At 37.7% G+C, this 16,274-nt stretch overlaps 3 protein-coding genes across 5 annotated transcripts; all 3 read left to right on the top strand.

Moving 5' to 3' along the window:
* The first annotated feature begins 1,143 nt into the window (after nucleotides 1–1,143).
* LOC140774855 (probable receptor-like protein kinase At2g42960) lies at nucleotides 1,144–5,899 on the top strand. 2 transcript variants are annotated; one of them, XM_073118006.1, is made up of 8 exons: nucleotides 1,144–1,599; nucleotides 2,175–2,863; nucleotides 2,992–3,096; nucleotides 4,334–4,456; nucleotides 4,584–4,754; nucleotides 4,891–5,020; nucleotides 5,214–5,423; nucleotides 5,521–5,899. In XM_073118006.1, exons 2-8 carry the CDS (start codon nucleotides 2,202–2,204, stop codon nucleotides 5,653–5,655), a joined length of 1,536 nt encoding a protein of 511 aa, XP_072974107.1. In that variant the 5' UTR covers nucleotides 1,144–1,599; nucleotides 2,175–2,201; the 3' UTR covers nucleotides 5,656–5,899. The 2 variants fall into 2 exon arrangements, with proteins under 2 accessions (XP_072974107.1, XP_072974105.1); XM_073118004.1 differs by having other exon boundaries at nucleotides 1,145–1,599; nucleotides 2,163–2,863.
* Nucleotides 5,900–6,536: 637 nt separating this feature from the next.
* On the top strand, nucleotides 6,537–12,582 carry LOC140775052 (aspartic proteinase oryzasin-1-like). 2 transcript variants are annotated; one of them, XM_073118291.1, is made up of 14 exons: nucleotides 6,537–6,693; nucleotides 6,800–7,179; nucleotides 7,280–7,340; nucleotides 7,811–7,905; nucleotides 7,980–8,092; nucleotides 8,985–9,153; nucleotides 9,282–9,321; nucleotides 9,417–9,481; nucleotides 9,628–9,741; nucleotides 9,853–9,917; nucleotides 10,928–11,081; nucleotides 11,160–11,279; nucleotides 12,058–12,146; nucleotides 12,228–12,582. In XM_073118291.1, the coding sequence occupies exons 2-14, from the start codon at nucleotides 6,814–6,816 to the stop codon at nucleotides 12,310–12,312; spliced, it is 1,536 nt and encodes a 511-aa protein (XP_072974392.1). In that variant the 5' UTR covers nucleotides 6,537–6,693; nucleotides 6,800–6,813; the 3' UTR covers nucleotides 12,313–12,582. The 2 variants fall into 2 exon arrangements, with proteins under 2 accessions (XP_072974392.1, XP_072974393.1); XM_073118292.1 differs by having other exon boundaries at nucleotides 6,609–6,693; nucleotides 6,804–7,179.
* A 1,281-nt stretch (nucleotides 12,583–13,863) lies between these two features.
* Nucleotides 13,864–15,759, top strand: LOC140773945 (dihydroflavonol 4-reductase). The gene is made up of 6 exons (XM_073116737.1): nucleotides 13,864–14,027; nucleotides 14,384–14,553; nucleotides 14,677–14,871; nucleotides 14,976–15,135; nucleotides 15,203–15,395; nucleotides 15,466–15,759. The coding sequence occupies exons 1-6, from the start codon at nucleotides 13,901–13,903 to the stop codon at nucleotides 15,608–15,610; spliced, it is 990 nt and encodes a 329-aa protein (XP_072972838.1). The 5' UTR covers nucleotides 13,864–13,900; the 3' UTR covers nucleotides 15,611–15,759.
* Nucleotides 15,760–16,274: the final 515 nt, after the last annotated feature.

The raw sequence follows: 16,274 nt of genomic DNA, 5'->3' as shown, positions 1-16,274 counted from the left end.
GGCATCTTTTTGCTATTTAGTCTCTAGTTTTTCTGGTGAAATTATTTATTGGGCCCTTCTTAGATTTAGTCCGGGCAACAGCCGAGCCGAGTGGTGCCGACGTGAAGAGTGCATGTGACCGCAAATGCCATTGTTTGACATTTTTGAGAGACAAACGTGACCATTTGCTATGATTTAGAATACTATTAACACCCATAATTCTTATAGTCTAACAGTTGGAGAACAGGGCGACAATGGGGTTGGTGTTTCTGGACCGGAAGGTGAAACGATTAAAGAATAGAATTAGAAGCAGAGAGATGGAAGAGATTGGTTGTATTTGTTACAGAGAGATGCCGCGTTGACAGAGGAATTTAGGATATAACCCCCACAAGTCTACAGTCTTTTAGCAAATTAAAAGTCTTTTTTTATTTCTTTTCTTTTTTCATATCACCACCTACAAGTTGATGTTAATATTAAATCATACAGAGTCAACGCAGCTCTTATAGCGAAATCTTTATAATAGATTGGGGCAATCCGACGGGGTGAATTATTAGTACTTTTAAACTAACGAAAAACGAAATTATTTAATTTAAATTTTTTTAAAGTAAACGAGTCACTGCGGCACGTCGAAAAGTGCAAGAGCCAAGCTGGCCGCTTAAGATTTTGTGTAAAGGAGAAATTTACATCATTAATGGAGTCGTTGGAGATGGCCAAATGGGAAGGAAAATTAAGTATCATAATCAATGCCAAGAATAAATAACATGCAGAATTGAATACCAAAAGGAGATAAATGTAGGGGAGAGAACAAGCCGGATTAAGCATCATAATTCGGATAGTTTATGCAAATATAAATATGAGTTTTTATTTGAAAAAAAAATAGTATTTAGATTAATATTCACATATTATTTAGTTTTTAAAATTATTTTCAAAAAAATAAATTGGAATATAAATTTACCACTCTCCAATTAGAATCGGGTCCGTTTTCATAAATGTGATAGGAAAAGAATAAATGAGATGAAGAATTAATACCCTAAAAAGGGGATAAATGGCTAATTAAGATGAATATGCTGGCCAGCCAAGCGGTATTTGGAGTTATAGGCCATCTTGGTTGACCTTATCTCTTGTTCACATTTATTATATTTTCTCTTCCCTCCCATTTAACTCTTTTAATTAATGTAGACCCTGCAACCCCCCTTGCTTTCCCTTTACTGCTCTCTTGTTTTGCCAACCCCTCTCCTCCTCCTCCTCTCTCTCTTTCTTCTCGTAGTTTTCTTTTCTTTCATTGCAAAGAAAGCTTCTTCTTTTCATCATCTAGGATCTCATGGTGGCCTCCCTCCTCTCTCATCAGCACAAAAGTAAGAGAACCCACCAACCATTTTAGCCAAAATTGCCCCTTTGATACCCAAGTTCCTAAAAATTGAGGAAAAAGAAGGATTTTTCCTTCCTGCATCCTGCATTGATTCTCCTTTTCTTAGTTGTTTTGGTCATTTCTTAGTTGGGTTGTTGGTTTTTGTTTATTGGGCTCTTCAACCCGAGGCTGGGGGTTTTGTGATTTTGATTTTGGCTTCATGTTCATTGGTCGGGGAAGGATGGATCAGAGAGACTAAATCAGCAAAGGAGGTACCTTTTTTGTCTTAAAAATTTGCCTTTTTTAGTGGTAGATGCTTGATAGGACAATTGTTCTTATATGCACACTGCTCTCCTGTCTTGATGGTGATGGATGGCAACAAAAAAAAAAAATGATGTGTTCAGATTTTTTCTCCCCCTCTCGCACGTTTCCCTTTCTTGTTCTTTCAGGTGTATTTGCTTTTTTCTCCCCTCCTTCTATTTAATTTGGTAGTTAATGTTCTATTACTTTGCTCTTTTGTGAAAATACTGTTATAGTTTCCCTCATTATGTGGGCGAAAAGTTTCCTTAACCATTGTTTTATATAATTTCCGAAGAATATGAAACTTCAAAGTTCAAAACATGATTTCAGTCTTAGATTGGATTGCTGTATGTTTTAGTTGCGCAACCAATTAATTCTAAAGGAATCCAAAGATCAAGTGCTTACTTTTGTCTCTGTTAGGATAACAATCCATCAGCTTTTTTTGGTGTGGAAATTTGGATGGATTGACGTAGATGATGCTTACTTCGATAATTTCTTAGCAATCCAATTAATCTGACATACTGAATCTTTCCAGCCTTTGATGCAGTGATCTCTTTATAACGTAGAAAAGAAAATGTCGTCTAGTCTGAGTGCAGAACTATCAAAGAGCACCCCAGTTTTTGGCCTGAGAGTATGGGTTTTGATTGCTATCGGTATTGGAATGTTAATGGTGTTAATATTATTGATGCTATCAATATGGCTTACATCTCGGAAGAAGACAAGAAGAAAGTTTGGTAACTTCGCACCGCAGCAGATCCCTGTCATCTCTAAGGAAATATCTGTAGACAGAGTTGGTTCCCGCAGTCTTGCTCAGACTTTAAATGACCGTGAAGGACCTTTCTACTCCTTGCATGACAAATATACAGATGAAGAATCTGGCAAGTCAGTAGCACTATTGGCTACGACTAAATCAGCTGATGCTGATAACATGAGCCAGTGTAGCTCAGTTTACCACATTGAAATGGCTGGGAGTTCATATTCTGGTGAAGAAGGTAGCTCAGGGCCCACCAGGAAGCCATATTCTCCTCACGGAATTGTATCTGCATCTCCGTTAGTTGGTCTTCCTGAATTCTCGCATCTGGGATGGGGCCACTGGTTTACTTTACGAGATCTTGAGTATGCTACTAATCGTTTTTCTAAAGAAAATGTCCTTGGAGAGGGTGGCTATGGGGTTGTCTATCGTGGCCGTCTAACAAATGGAACTGAGGTTGCAGTCAAGAAGATTCTTAACAATCTGTAGGTTTGCTTATAGTTACTGCTAACTATGACGACAACTAATATACTATCTTCAGGCTTTATCCATTAAGAAATCATTTGCATGCTTAAATTTATCATATAATATCTATTATTTAAATGGCATGCAGCGGGCAGGCAGAGAAGGAATTCAGAGTGGAAGTTGAAGCCATTGGTCATGTTCGGCATAAGAATCTGGTGCGCCTTTTGGGGTACTGTGTAGAAGGAACCAATAGGTAAAAGATTAAAGGCATTGTAAACCATTCACTTGCTCTTTTGAAATTTCTCGTCTCTTCAGTTAACAACAGTAAGAGCATTCTTGAGCATATATCAGGATTGTGTCCTAATGTAGGATGGACACTTCTGAGTCTCACATATCCACTAAGCAAAGATCCAAGAAATGGACAAAAGTGACTTAAACTTGAATCAGATCAACAAAACTGATCTATATACCCTAGCAAGATGATAATGAACACTGAACGATCATGCCACTAGGGGTGTCAAAATAAACGAGCGGCTCGGACTCGAGCCAAGATGAGCTTAAGCTTGTTTTTTGGCTCAATTTGAATTTTGAGTCGAGCCCAAGCCTGAACCGGCTCACTCATGCTCAGTTTGACTTTTTGCTCGTTTTAAGCTTTGGCACCTTGGTTTAGTCCAACTTGGCTGGAATAATAGGCTTGGCTCATCCTGACTTAAAAATACCCTATTTTTAGGCTTGAGCAGAGCCGAGCCTGAATCCCAAGCTAGGCTCAAAATTAATTTTGAACCGAGCCTTAGCCGGAATCGGCTCACTTAGGCTCAGTTTGTTTACACCCCTACACGCCACTTATTTGATTTCCATAAAAAGAAATTTTGAAGTTTGACCTGATGATTTACTGTAGTTTCTCATTACACACTTTATTTTAAAATTGACTAGAGCAGTAAAACTCCAGAGTCTGAATGCCAAAAGAAGTTGCCTAACTCACTAACATAATCAAGGTCCTAGGGTGCAATGAAATTTTGGTTGCTACAGGCATCACATAGTAAAATATTTCACTGGATCTGCAGTTAAACTTTAAAAGTGATTGCAATCTTCTATATATGTACAGCTTCCACAGCTATTAATATACTGGTTAACTATGTGTAACAGGAAAAATCGAACAGTAAATATACTTTGCCACTAATAACTTATTCTAAAAGAGTGACCTCATAATTCCTAAAAGCAGATCTATTAAGTTTTATTGTAAGAAAAAAGTGGAAAGAAACTTTACCAGTAAATTCACTGCAATAGTTCTATATAAATCAAGATTCTAGTTACTTTTTAAAAATGTACATTTCCATTGAATAATACTTTTTCCGAATTTTACTGTTTTCACTTTATGATAAGCTATTTCTGGTTTGTGGACCATTTAGCAGGAGTTTTATGCTACTATGCTGTACGTGTGTTTGTTTGCAGTGGAAAGCAATTAATTATGCTTGATTACTCTATTGTAGGATCCTTGTATATGAGTATGTCAACAACGGTAACTTAGAGCAGTGGCTTCATGGGGCTATGCGCCAACATGGTGTTCTCAGTTGGGAAAACCGAATGAAGGTTATCCTTGGCACTGCAAAGGCGTAAGTTGTGATCATATTATTTCTTGCCTTCACTAATTTTCTTCTTCTTGAAGTTAAAACTCAACTTTCAGTTTGTTATTTAAGTTAACAATTAATGAAGTTAAATGGATGACTCATTGGCTTGCAGACTTGCCTATCTGCATGAAGCTATAGAGCCGAAAGTTGTACACCGAGATATCAAATCAAGCAACATCTTAATTGATGATGAATTTAATGGCAAGCTTTCTGATTTCGGATTGGCCAAGCTCTTGGGTTCAGACAAAAGCCACGTCACGACTAGAGTAATGGGAACATTTGGGTATACCTTCAGCTAATCTTTATGTTATGTTGCTCTCTTTTCTTCCTGACCACTTGATTGCGAGTCTCTACTAGTTATTGCACAAAAAAGGTAAATCTTTTGAAATGCCTAATTTTATCCGTTTCTGTAAACAAAGGTATGTGGCACCTGAATATGCAAATACCGGAATGTTAAATGAGAAGAGTGATGTTTATAGTTTTGGGGTTCTGCTATTGGAAGCTGTGACTGGTAGGGATCCTGTGGATTATGGTCGTCCTGCCAATGAGGTAAAATATGCTTATCATAGTGTATCACTACTCAAATCCTTTGAAATTACCTTTTGATCGTATTGATTCCAATGTTCCAACTAGTAAAAATTTGAATATCTTCATTTGTTAGAGAACCTGTGTTTAGGAATGGCTTACGATTCTGGCTGTAACAACATTCTTTACTTTAGGTATTAAAGTGATTTATGTTCAGGTGAATCTTGTGGAATGGCTCAAGATGATGGTAGGAAGTAGGAGAGCAGAGGAAGTAGTGGATTCGAGCCTGGAGGTTAAACCAACTATACGGACACTTAAACGGACACTTTTAATTGCACTCAAATGCGTCGATCCTGACTCAGATAAGAGACCTAAGATGGGTCAGGTTGCTCGGATGCTTGAAGCAGATGAAATCCCATACCGGGAGGTCATATATAAATACCCTCTTTGTGTTCTTTTTTAGCTTAGAGGTTGCGTTTCTAGGAAAAAAGAAATTGCTGAACTGTTCTATAAATTTTTCTCAGAAGGATCGTAGAAACCGAAGGAGTCGCACGGAAAGCATGGATATGGAGACCCTAAAGGAGAGTTCAACTTCTGCAGATACGAGCGACCAAAAAGGCGAACCAGATACTGCAACATCCGGGAAGTTTCAAGCATAAGTCAATCTATAGTGATCACTGGAGATCAATGACTTCTTTGCTAACAAGATTGTTCACAGATAGTTCATCATTTTGTGCTCTGTGTCACACTGCTATTTTTGGGTAATATTACTAGATAGGAAGATCAAGCTCGTCACTGGCCCTTTCTGAGTACCATAATCTGAGCTTTTGCATTGTACAAATACCTCTATTGGAATACTGAATTTATGAACATATAAGTTTATACTATCTTCCAATTCCTGTCTCTCCTCTTGCACTTGCACTTCACTTTCGAGTTTTCCCAAAGATTAAACAGAGTCGAGAGGTGGGAGACGAACAGCTAATCGGGTTTGCTGTTGAGATCCAAAACCCGGTAAGGATCAATTAAACGGATCATCGGATCCATTTCCGACCATATATGGACTCACTGCTAGGACCTTGATTTCATGCCAACCCACATGTTCCGCACCATGTACGCGCGTTAGTTGCTTGCAAGCATGGGCGAGGTCGTTTTATAATTGAAAACGTAACGCAAAATTCTTGGCCCTAATCTTGCACGCTACAATATCCCACTGTACCAAGTAGGACTCAACCATTTAAATCGTTCCACGTGTCGTCCGGCCACGATGCACGACTTGCAACTGTAAACATCAGCCGCTGGCCGACCCGAACTTATTTTTTTTGTTTTAATCACAAATGTGGAGCTTGAGTCGAAATAATCCAAAAACGTAAGGTGTGAAATGCAAATTTCATCACTAAAGGCGGGTCCCGCATCTTATGCTTCGGTTTTCGTGTTCATTCACGTGACCGCAACAACGACCGCCAACCCATCGGCAAAAAACACCAACATCGTGATACCTCCCGCCAGAAGTACATTAAATATTTCAAACCTCGAATTGTCTCATCCAATGGCGGAGATTGTTCCTATTGAAGTATCGGACGTCTCGCATCCACCGACTCCTCTATATATAGCCATCGCGGATGGTGAGCTCCTCCAACGTTAATTTCACCTCGATTGTTCTTTCTTCCCCCTCTTCTCGATTCTCGAGTCTGTCATCGGTGAGTGGATTTTTATTCTCCCTCTCTGAGATTTTGCTTTTTTTGGTGTTTTATTGAACAATTTCTATTAGATTCTCGTTTTACCTTTGATTCGGTCGATCTCTAGATAGGGAGTTCTCTATGGGACCGAAGCGTGGCGTTCTTGCGATCACGATTCTGCTCTCGATCCTCTTGTTTCCGATCGCCGTTCCTGCTTCGACCAATGGATTGATCAGGATCGGATTGAAGAAGAAACCGGTCGATGTGAATAGTAGGATCGCGTCCTGGCTTTCAGCCAAGGATGGGAAGTCTTTTATTGCGAGGAAGTATGGGGCCCGGAGTTGTGATGGCAATGGAGATAACACGGATATAATATCCCTCAAGAACTACATGAATGCACAATACTTTGGGGAGATTGGAATTGGCTCGCCACCGCAGAAGTTTACGGTCATCTTCGATACCGGAAGCTCGAACCTGTGGGTTCCTTCTTCCAAGTGCTATTTCTCTGTAAGCAACTCGCTCTGCATTAACTGTTGCATTTCATTGTAGTGTTGTAAACCAGTGAATTTGATTGGGTTTCCTGTGCTGAATTGTACCTCGGATGCAGCTTGCTTGCTTTTTTCATGCCAAATATAAGTCAAGCCAATCGAGCACGTATAAGGAGAACGGTTCGTCTCTAAATACAGATTCTTCTTTTCACGAGTTATAGGCATTGAATTCTCTTGTTCTTGTGCTCTATTGGTGCTAATGATTTTACTAAATTGGTTTACGTTACTTTGTCTAAGTAGAATATGCAAATAATGACTGACCAATCTCGATCATTTCAGTACTCTCGTGAACAAAAATTCTAATTTGTTTAGTTTGCTGGTGGCTGATCAGGCAAAATATAATATTGAATCATTATATAGTTTTAGTCAATTGTAAGAGCCTGGATCACTAGGACAATGTAAACAGGAATCAGGGTATAGGTTTTCCTGCCAACAAGAAAGACTATCGGGGTAACCCACATACTATTCAGGCTCTCTATTCAAGAGCTGTTGTGTTTCCTAACATTTTATTCATTATTTTGCTTTGCATTTTCTTTTCAGAGTCATGGACCACTTCGTTCTGTAACTGTTTGTTTCTTTGTACTAAGCAGGGAAATCTGCAGCTATTCGTTATGGAACTGGATCAATTTCTGGTTTTTTTAGCCAAGATGATGTTACAGTTGGTGACCTAGTAGCCAAAAGTCAGGCAAGCATTTCATGATCCTTATTCCTTCGGCAATTTGACTTATTATTGTGAACTAATATGAAGTGTTCCCTCAGGATTTTATTGAAGCCACGTCGGAACCAGGTGTTACTTTCTTAGCGGCCCGATTTGATGGTATTCTAGGACTTGGATTTCAAGAAATATCAGTTGGAGATGCAGTCCCTGTGTGGTATGAAAGATTGTACTAATATCTTTTCCTACTGTTGTCTCAAGATACAAAATTAAGAATAACATAATAGAAAAATATGACCAATAAATGCTAGTGAATAATTTAAGCTCTTTGCCTTTTATTTTCCTGTTCACCAAGCAGGTAATATACCCTTGGTTTGAGAATATACAAGTGACGTGTGCACCACACACACACTCACTCACTCACTCACAGACAAAGTATGGAACAAAAGTTTGTTTGCAATTAAATGATATTAGCTGAAATCATACTGGGCTATTATTATGTGGTAACTGCCAAGGGGTATTTTGCTGAAAGGCATGGAGCTAACATTGCTGAACATCTTGGAGCTCGTCAGGAGTAGTCTGTGTTCTATGATTAGGATTTTACATATTATAATCTCATTACGGAATTCTTCAGATTTCTTTTTGCTAACAGAAAGTGAAAAAAAATATATGAAAGCTTTAAGGTTTAAAAGAGGGAGATGTTTAATTTATTGATTCTTGCAACTTATCACTTGTTTATATTGCCCCTCAATTTCATCACAGTATAACCTCAAAAGTGGTTCTGCTATTTATTATTTTATAGACGAAAATCTAAATTTCATTATTATTTTCCTGGATATCTTGTTGATTGACTTAGGTGCTATTTGTTAACTCATTTTGCATCTTCTTGAGATCTTGAGCTTGTTTCTCTTTTCCTGCCTCAAATTTCCATTGGTCAAACATGTTATGAATCTGACAGTTACTAGGATTGTCGCACTTTGCTTCATCTATGGCTTCATTTCATCCTGTTCACTATAAGCAAATGGCTCCTGTTGTGGATCACATGCCTTCTACATGCATTAGTGAAGAAGAGTTGGACAGTATCACTAAGACACTAATCTTGTTTGTAGGTATAATATGGTCAAACAAGCACTTGTCAAAGAACCTGTTTTCTCTTTCTGGTTCAACAGAAATGCAGGTGAAGGAGAGGGAGGTGAAATTGTGTTTGGGGGTGTTGATCCTAATCATTATAAGGGTGCACATACATATGTCCCAGTGTCCCAGAAAGGTTATTGGCAGGTTGATCACTTATCTAAGTTTTTACTTCTTCCAATTTGTTGGATTCTGGAACGTTGTTTTTACCTATTCACAACTTTTATGCTTTACCAAATATTTATGCTGACTTAACCTTTATTCGTTTGTTGCAGTTTAACATGGGAGATATCCTCATTGATGGCCAGTCTACTGGTATTGCATGATTTCTGCTTGCTACAATTGCAAATTCGTGCTCATTGAAATTTATCAACATCAAATTCATTTTGTGTACTATATTTCTATGTCAGGATTCTGTGCCAGAGGTTGTGCAGCCATCGCAGATTCAGGAACTTCCTTGATTGCTGGTCCAACTGTATGAATCAATATATATGTGGATGTGTTTGTGTAATTGGGAAATATATATTTCTATTTGATCTAAGGACACCATATATTATTAAAAATTGATCTTCTTGGTATGCTGCTATTAGTTTCTTAACATCTGCCTCACCTTCTATGCAGACTGTTATTGCTGAAATTAACCAAAAAATCGGAGCTTCTGGGGCTGTTAACCAAGAGTGCAAAGAAGTTGTTTCTGAATATGGGAGACAAATTTTAGAAATGTTGTTGGCAGAGGTTTGTTGATGTGCTTACAGTGTTGCAGAACAAACAAGAAATAATATCTGGCATCTTCTAGGCTTTCATGTGCATAAAACCAGATTTTACTTTACCTGGTTCATTTTGCAGATACAACCAGCAGAAATCTGTTCGAAGATTGGCCTTTGTACCTTTGATGGAGCTCGTGGAGTAAGGTTAGTAAGAAGCCACTATGTGCTGGTAATGTATTTCTATTTTTCTGTCTATATGAACTGGGGAAGAAGTCCAGTAACTCCAGTTTTAATTTCATTAAGAACATAAGGTCTTAACTATAATTGACAGACTTCAGAAAAGAATATGATAAGGTACACTTGTATGGATATAAATATATAATGTATTCTAGTCCCTCTGAAGATGGAAAAACTCTTTTAATAATCCGTTTTCCAAGAATGTCTCCTTGAAGGCTTTAAGTTCCTCTTCTTTCTCTTTCTGCAAAAATTTCCCAGTGTATCTACCAGAAGTATGTTGCGGCCTATTTTTATTCTCTGATAAATAATATTATTTCTCCTCTAATATTACTTGATGGAGGATAGCCATCCTTCTCCTAGACAGTCTTTAAATGTAGAGAGAAGTGTGGCAGGATATAAGCAGTGCAGCCAAATGTGGTCATTTGTTTTCATCCCCATCATCATAAAGTGCAGTTTAAGAGGGCCTATGAAGCAATTTCTTCAAGGAACCATCTTACCGTGTAACTTATCAGTGCAGGGGACCAAGATAAGTACTTTACCTTTAGGAGGAACTGATATTTTTCTAAGGTGATGTGCAATTGAAGAACCTCCATCAGGATTTAAGAGTTTGTAGAGAGAGATCTATCTGAAAGAATATCCTTTGTTGAAAATTAGATTCTGGTCCACTTGATCCTTTTAGACAGATCAATCGAATATATCTTTGTTGCATTCTAGAAGAAAAGCACTTGGAAGTCCTGATGTTCTTTTTGATATTTCTGTTAGCATATTAGAACACTGACAGGAGATTCATGTCTAAACCCCATCTGTCTCTCCAGAATGATATCCAAGCTCCATCCTAAAACATTATATATTGTTGAAGAGAAGCACAATCTCACTTTCCATTTCCTAGAACATGTTACTGAGTTAAACATGCCTATATTTCACTTTTTTGTTGTTGTTCGTGTATGCTGTTTTTAATAATCTCTATGTTAATGCAGTATTGGCATCGAGAGTGTAGTGAATGACACCGACAGATTATCTTTTGGTCTGGTTGATGCTACATGCAATGCTTGTGAGATGGCAGTTGTATGGACACAATATCAACTAAGGCAGAATCATACTCACGAGCATTCTTTGAATTATATCAATGAGGTTAAGTTCTTTTTATATGTACTTGATATTTAATATAGCACTTTGGCATGTTTAATCATGCGTTAAGTTATATTGCAGCTATGTGAGCGACTGCCTAATCATGTGGGAGAAACATCTGTGGACTGTAGTAGCATTGCCTCCATGCCTCCTATTTCTTTCACTGTAGGCAGCAAAAAATTTGAGCTCAAACCAGAACAGGTACATTATACCCTCTGTCATAGTTATCAAATGGGATTCTATGTATTGCTGAGAGTAAACTAGAATATGAGTTGACTTCATAGTCACAATCAATGATAGGGTATTCATTTTGAATATCAATATTATTAGAGATGGACAACAGTCAAAACCATTTGAAATGTCCAGAAGCCAAATATTAAGGTTCTTTGGGTCCTTCTTACATTAGGAATTTAGGATCAAGTGGTCTGAACTCTGAAGAAGAAAAGTTTGATCGACCAATAGCAGAGCTCTTTTACTTGACAGTCTAGAATTATCCAAATTACTTGAGTTTTTCTTTCCTCATATATTTGAATTGAATCTCTATACTATGACCAACAGATTGGGTTCTCACTTCTCAGTTAAAGAACTTGAAATTGTCTATACAAGTGAGACACATGGGAATTGTGGCGTTTTAGTTTCTAGACACCTTAAAAGGCACAGGTTATGTTTCACATATGGATTGAAAGGCTGCACTCTTTGGTAGTTTCCTCTCTTGTGTAGAATTATTGAATTGTCATTGAGAATATAAATTATATGTAACTATATGTTCACAAAATATTAGACATTTCAACATATGAAAGTTTTATGATGATATCCTGATTTGTAAAGATCAACTTTTTACGTCGCATAGTTCACGCTTCACATGAACTTGGTTGATAGGCAAGCGAAACAGATATTAATCAAAATGTGATGCCAAATGTTCGGTTATCATTCTGATTCACGATCACCATAATACTATCTTGCTTCTTTGTTGATGCAGTACATCCTTAAGATTGGTGAGGGTACTGCAGCACAATGCATAAGCGGATTCACAGCTTTGGACGTCCCTCCTCCTCGAGGCCCTCTCTGGTTAGACTTCCTTTCCCAGTCTCTTACTCTCACGGCTTCCCTGCCAGAATCTTTGATTTCTAACTAATGAAACTGCTCCAGGATTTTGGGTGACGTCTTCATGGGTGTTTACCACACTGTCTTCGACTATGGCAACCTGAGAGTTGGCTTTGCGGAGGCAGCATAATGGCAAACTCTCATGACGATGAAGATATAGTAAATTAGTATAAAAAACTATGTGTAAGTACGAAGCTGGGAGAGTCTGCCTGCTGCTGTATGTTATCTGGGACAGTAATTATAGATGTCTACCAACAACTTAAGCTGTGATATTCCCGTATTCTGAAAGCTTTTGTTTATGATGGCTGGTTAATCCAGAGAAAGAAGTTGTTTTGATTCTTGTATCCAAGGTTCAGATATATATCTGCATATGGAACTAAGTGCACAAATTTGAGCAAACTATCTATTGTCTCCATCTCAAGTTTGCATCGTATATGTGTATCACAATATTATTTGCCGTCCGTCAATAATTTATAATCTGAAATAACAGAGCCAGAATATATAACTATCTATCATATATTACAACCAAAATGGACAAAAATGTCGACAAATGACACACAGAAGAAAAAAATGACATCTAATTTGCAACATGCAAGATAATCAAAATAAAATTTCTTGGTATATCAAGAAGCAAGGGTTTTTAATCCTACAATGTAACAAAAGCAAGGATGAGAGAGGATAGCTGAATATTTTGTGCCTTCGTCTATGGGAAAAGAATAGAGAAAGAGAGACACGACCAAAAATGTCAATGCACAAATGAAGGAGAATGTGTAGTCTGAATAGGTACATAAAAAAATTGACGAATCCCAGCCTGCAACGTCGTCTTCTCCAAAGTAGAGACCATTATTCTTCATGAATTTCATCGTCCAACTGCAATCCACAAATAACGTTAGAAGAGATCCATCTAATTTAAGTGTAAATCGACACCGGGAAGGAGGCCAACGTTGATGCTGCCACGGTGGGTTTGTATTTTGAATTTTGGCGTGGAGTGAAATGAGATAGGGAATAGTGAGAGATGATGGGATAGATTTTATCGTATAAAAAAAAATGTGAGTCCGATAAGAATTGATTAAATGAGATTAAAAGAGAGAGAGAGAAGGTGGGATAAAATAAGTAACAAAATTTGAGTGGCTAGAAAAATAAGAGAGGAGAGAGAGAGAGAGAGAGAGAGATGATGGGATAAATATAAAGAGATAAGAATAAAGTATTACAAACAAAGTTAAGGGAAACGGTAACTAGTAGCTATTAGATAATAATAATTTTGAGGTTTTTGAGACAATGCTAGCGACCGACTTAGATTTTAAACTGAATATTTTATTTAGGCTCACCATATTTATGATCAGTCGAGCCGTAGAGGGAGCCGACCCGGCCTAACTCAGAGCTGCTGGTATTAGTTTCAGAGGTCTACCCTTCCGTTTCACTTCACTCTTCTCCTTCTCATAAACAGACAATAGTTTATGCATATGGTCTAAACTAGAAAGTTATGCCTACCAGCTGACGGTTATAAAATAATAACTATATGCACTTATTGAGATGCGAGTCCTTAAATTAGAAAGTTATTATGGATTTTGACAGGCAGATGGAGTAGACTACTTTTGACAGGCAGATGGTAGTGAGAGAATCTCTCACTTCTCTCTCTATATCTATATATGTGCTTCTGTGAAGAGAGTTTGGCATGACCATTAGAGAGGACGAGAGAGAGAGAGAGAGAGAGAGAGATGAAGGAAGAAGAGAGTGTGAAGGGGCCAGTGGCGGTGACCGGAGCATCCGGTTACGTGGGGACATGGCTCGTGATGAAGCTTCTGGCGGCTGGATACACCGTCAGGGCCACCGTGAGAGATCCATGTTAGTACTGCTATTATCATCTCTTCACTTCTTCTTCTTCTTAATGCCTTTCTCCATCAAACTTTCTTCTTTTCTTTTTAGATGAATTTTATTTTATTTTATTTTATTTTTGAGAGAGAGAGAGAGAGAGAGAATCTTCTTATTTCTTCCGAAGTGTACAGTCTCTCTCCCTTGTAGTTTTTAATTTTTTTCCGTAATTATTCTGTTAAAATTATTAATATTTTGACTTTTTAATTTTTGATGTTCCAAACGTGAGTACCGAGAAATTCACCTAAGTATTTTTTAAAGTACAACTTAATTCTATCACTTCGTTCCAAAAGAGATATATAATTAAATTAATTGTTATCTTATTGCAGCAAATCTTGGAAAGGTGAAGCCTCTGCTAGATCTTCCTGGATCCAGCGAACGGCTCACTCTCTGGAAGGCGGATCTCGACGAAGAAGGAAGCTTCAATGAAGCGATCAACGGATGCTGCGGCGTCTTCCACGTTGCTACCCCCATGGATTTCGAGTCCAAAGATCCTGAGGTAGTGCTTTTATTTTTTTATTTATTTACTATATAAATATAATTTAGCTATCGATTAATTATCTAAACAAAAGTGGCCCCTTTCGATCAAATATTGTAATAATGTTAAGTCTTCCATTCGTAGAATGAAGTGATCAGGCCTACTATAAAAGGAATGCTGAGCATCATGAAGTCCTGCAAGGAGGCCGGCACGGTTAAGCGTGTCGTCTTCACGTCGTCGGCCGGGACGGTGAACATCGTGGAGAAGCAACAGCCGGTGTACGACGAGAATTCTTGGACCGACGTCGAGTTCTGCCGCCGCGTCAAGATGACGGGATGGGTATAAACTACTAATTAATTCATTTTTTTTATATTAGAGATCTAGATATACTAGATCTATATATAATCCTCAAATATAAAAATTCTGATTTCATTTTGAATAAGATGTACTTCGTCTCAAAAACTCTGGCCGAGAAAGCTGCGTGGGAATATGCGAAGGAGAACGACATCGATCTAATCAGCATCATTCCGACACTCGTGGTCGGTTCTTTCATCTCCTCAAGCATGCCGCCAAGTATGATCACGGCATTATCACTAATCACAGGTGAGAAATATTTCTCATTAACAACAAACTCAATTATATATATTGAGTCATTTAATTATGATGGCAGGGAATGAAGCACACTACTCAATCTTGAAGCAAGTTCAGTTGGTACACTTAGATGACCTATGCGAAGCTCACATATTTCTCTACGAACGCCCTGAAGCAAAGGGGAGATATATATGCTCTTCTCACGACTGCACCATTTACGATCTCGCCAAGATGATCAAAGAGCGATACCCAGAGTACAACATCCCCCAAAGGTAGGTAGTGATGATGAAGAGGAATGAATAAGATGTCGATATTATATTAATCGATCTTTTGTGTACGTAGGTTTGAAGGGATTGAAGAAGACATCGAGCCAATACGCTTCTCTTCGAAGAAGCTGGTAGATCTTGGATTTAAGTTTCAGTACACTGCAGTGGATATGTATGATGCTGCCATTGGGACTTGCAAGGAGAAGAAGCTGATTGCATAGATAGACATGTAACTCATCAAACTTTGTTTCTGGTCATGGGTATGGTATGGTCTTAGAAAGATATGAAATCAAGGAGGCATTGGAACAAGTAGAAGAGTTTTGTATTGCATGGCTTAAATAAGGAATAAGACATTTGATTGAGAATCTTAGTTAAGGTATATGTGTGTGTGTGTTTAAATTTAAATTTCATATCGCCTGTATGGCTGTATGCCTTTTAAAATCTATAGTTTTTGTATGGATATCCATGAAAAAGGGGGTTTAAAAATTATTTAGAATTTTAAGATAATTGTCACTAGAAATTTTCAAAATATTATACTGGTATTCTTTTTAACCAATAAACTAACCGAAGGAATATTTCAAAGGTTTTCTATTAGCTAAGTATAATATTAGCTAAGGTTTTCTATTAGCTAAGATTACATAATATCATGGTATAAGAAAAGAAATCCATATATTTTAATCTTAAACCGAGCCAAGCCCGAGCTCTAAGTCCATCAAAGACTATTACTGATCGTAATGCTAGTTCGTCAAAAATATTGTCATAAAGTTTTTAGTGGTAATTACCTTAAAAAAAGGTTCCAAGCAACATAATTACATAGATTTTAATTTTAATTCTGTTATCTTTCAAAATGTGAAATTTATTTTCCAATGGAATTAAATTCTATCC

Source organism: Typha angustifolia, chromosome 13 (genome assembly GCF_048772165.1).
Source record: "Typha angustifolia cultivar Huaian chromosome 13, ASM4877216v1, whole genome shotgun sequence".
NCBI classification, from domain to species: domain Eukaryota; kingdom Viridiplantae; phylum Streptophyta; class Magnoliopsida; order Poales; family Typhaceae; genus Typha; species Typha angustifolia.
This window is presented reverse-complemented; position numbering and strand designations above follow the sequence as displayed.

Bases quoted from the DNA above. Each gene is read 5' to 3' on its own strand.
- LOC140773945 (XM_073116737.1), top strand. From the start codon at position 13,901: ATGAAGGAAGAAGAGAGTGTGAAGGGGCCAGTGGCGGTGACCGGAGCA. The intron at 14,554-14,676 runs GTAGTGCTTTTA...TTCCATTCGTAG, and splicing joins TCGAGTCCAAAGATCCTGAG to AATGAAGTGATCAGGCCTAC. The intron at 14,872-14,975 runs GTATAAACTACT...ATTTTGAATAAG, and splicing joins GCGTCAAGATGACGGGATGG to ATGTACTTCGTCTCAAAAAC.
- LOC140774855 (XM_073118006.1), top strand. From the start codon at position 2,202: ATGTCGTCTAGTCTGAGTGCAGAACTATCAAAGAGCACCCCAGTTTTT. The intron at 3,097-4,333 runs GTAAAAGATTAA...ACTCTATTGTAG, and splicing joins TGTGTAGAAGGAACCAATAG to GATCCTTGTATATGAGTATG. The intron at 4,457-4,583 runs GTAAGTTGTGAT...ATTGGCTTGCAG, and splicing joins ATCCTTGGCACTGCAAAGGC to ACTTGCCTATCTGCATGAAG.
- LOC140775052 (XM_073118291.1), top strand. From the start codon at position 6,814: ATGGGACCGAAGCGTGGCGTTCTTGCGATCACGATTCTGCTCTCGATC. The intron at 9,482-9,627 runs GTATGAATCAAT...CCTTCTATGCAG, and splicing joins CCTTGATTGCTGGTCCAACT to ACTGTTATTGCTGAAATTAA. The intron at 11,280-12,057 runs GTACATTATACC...TTGTTGATGCAG, and splicing joins TTGAGCTCAAACCAGAACAG to TACATCCTTAAGATTGGTGA.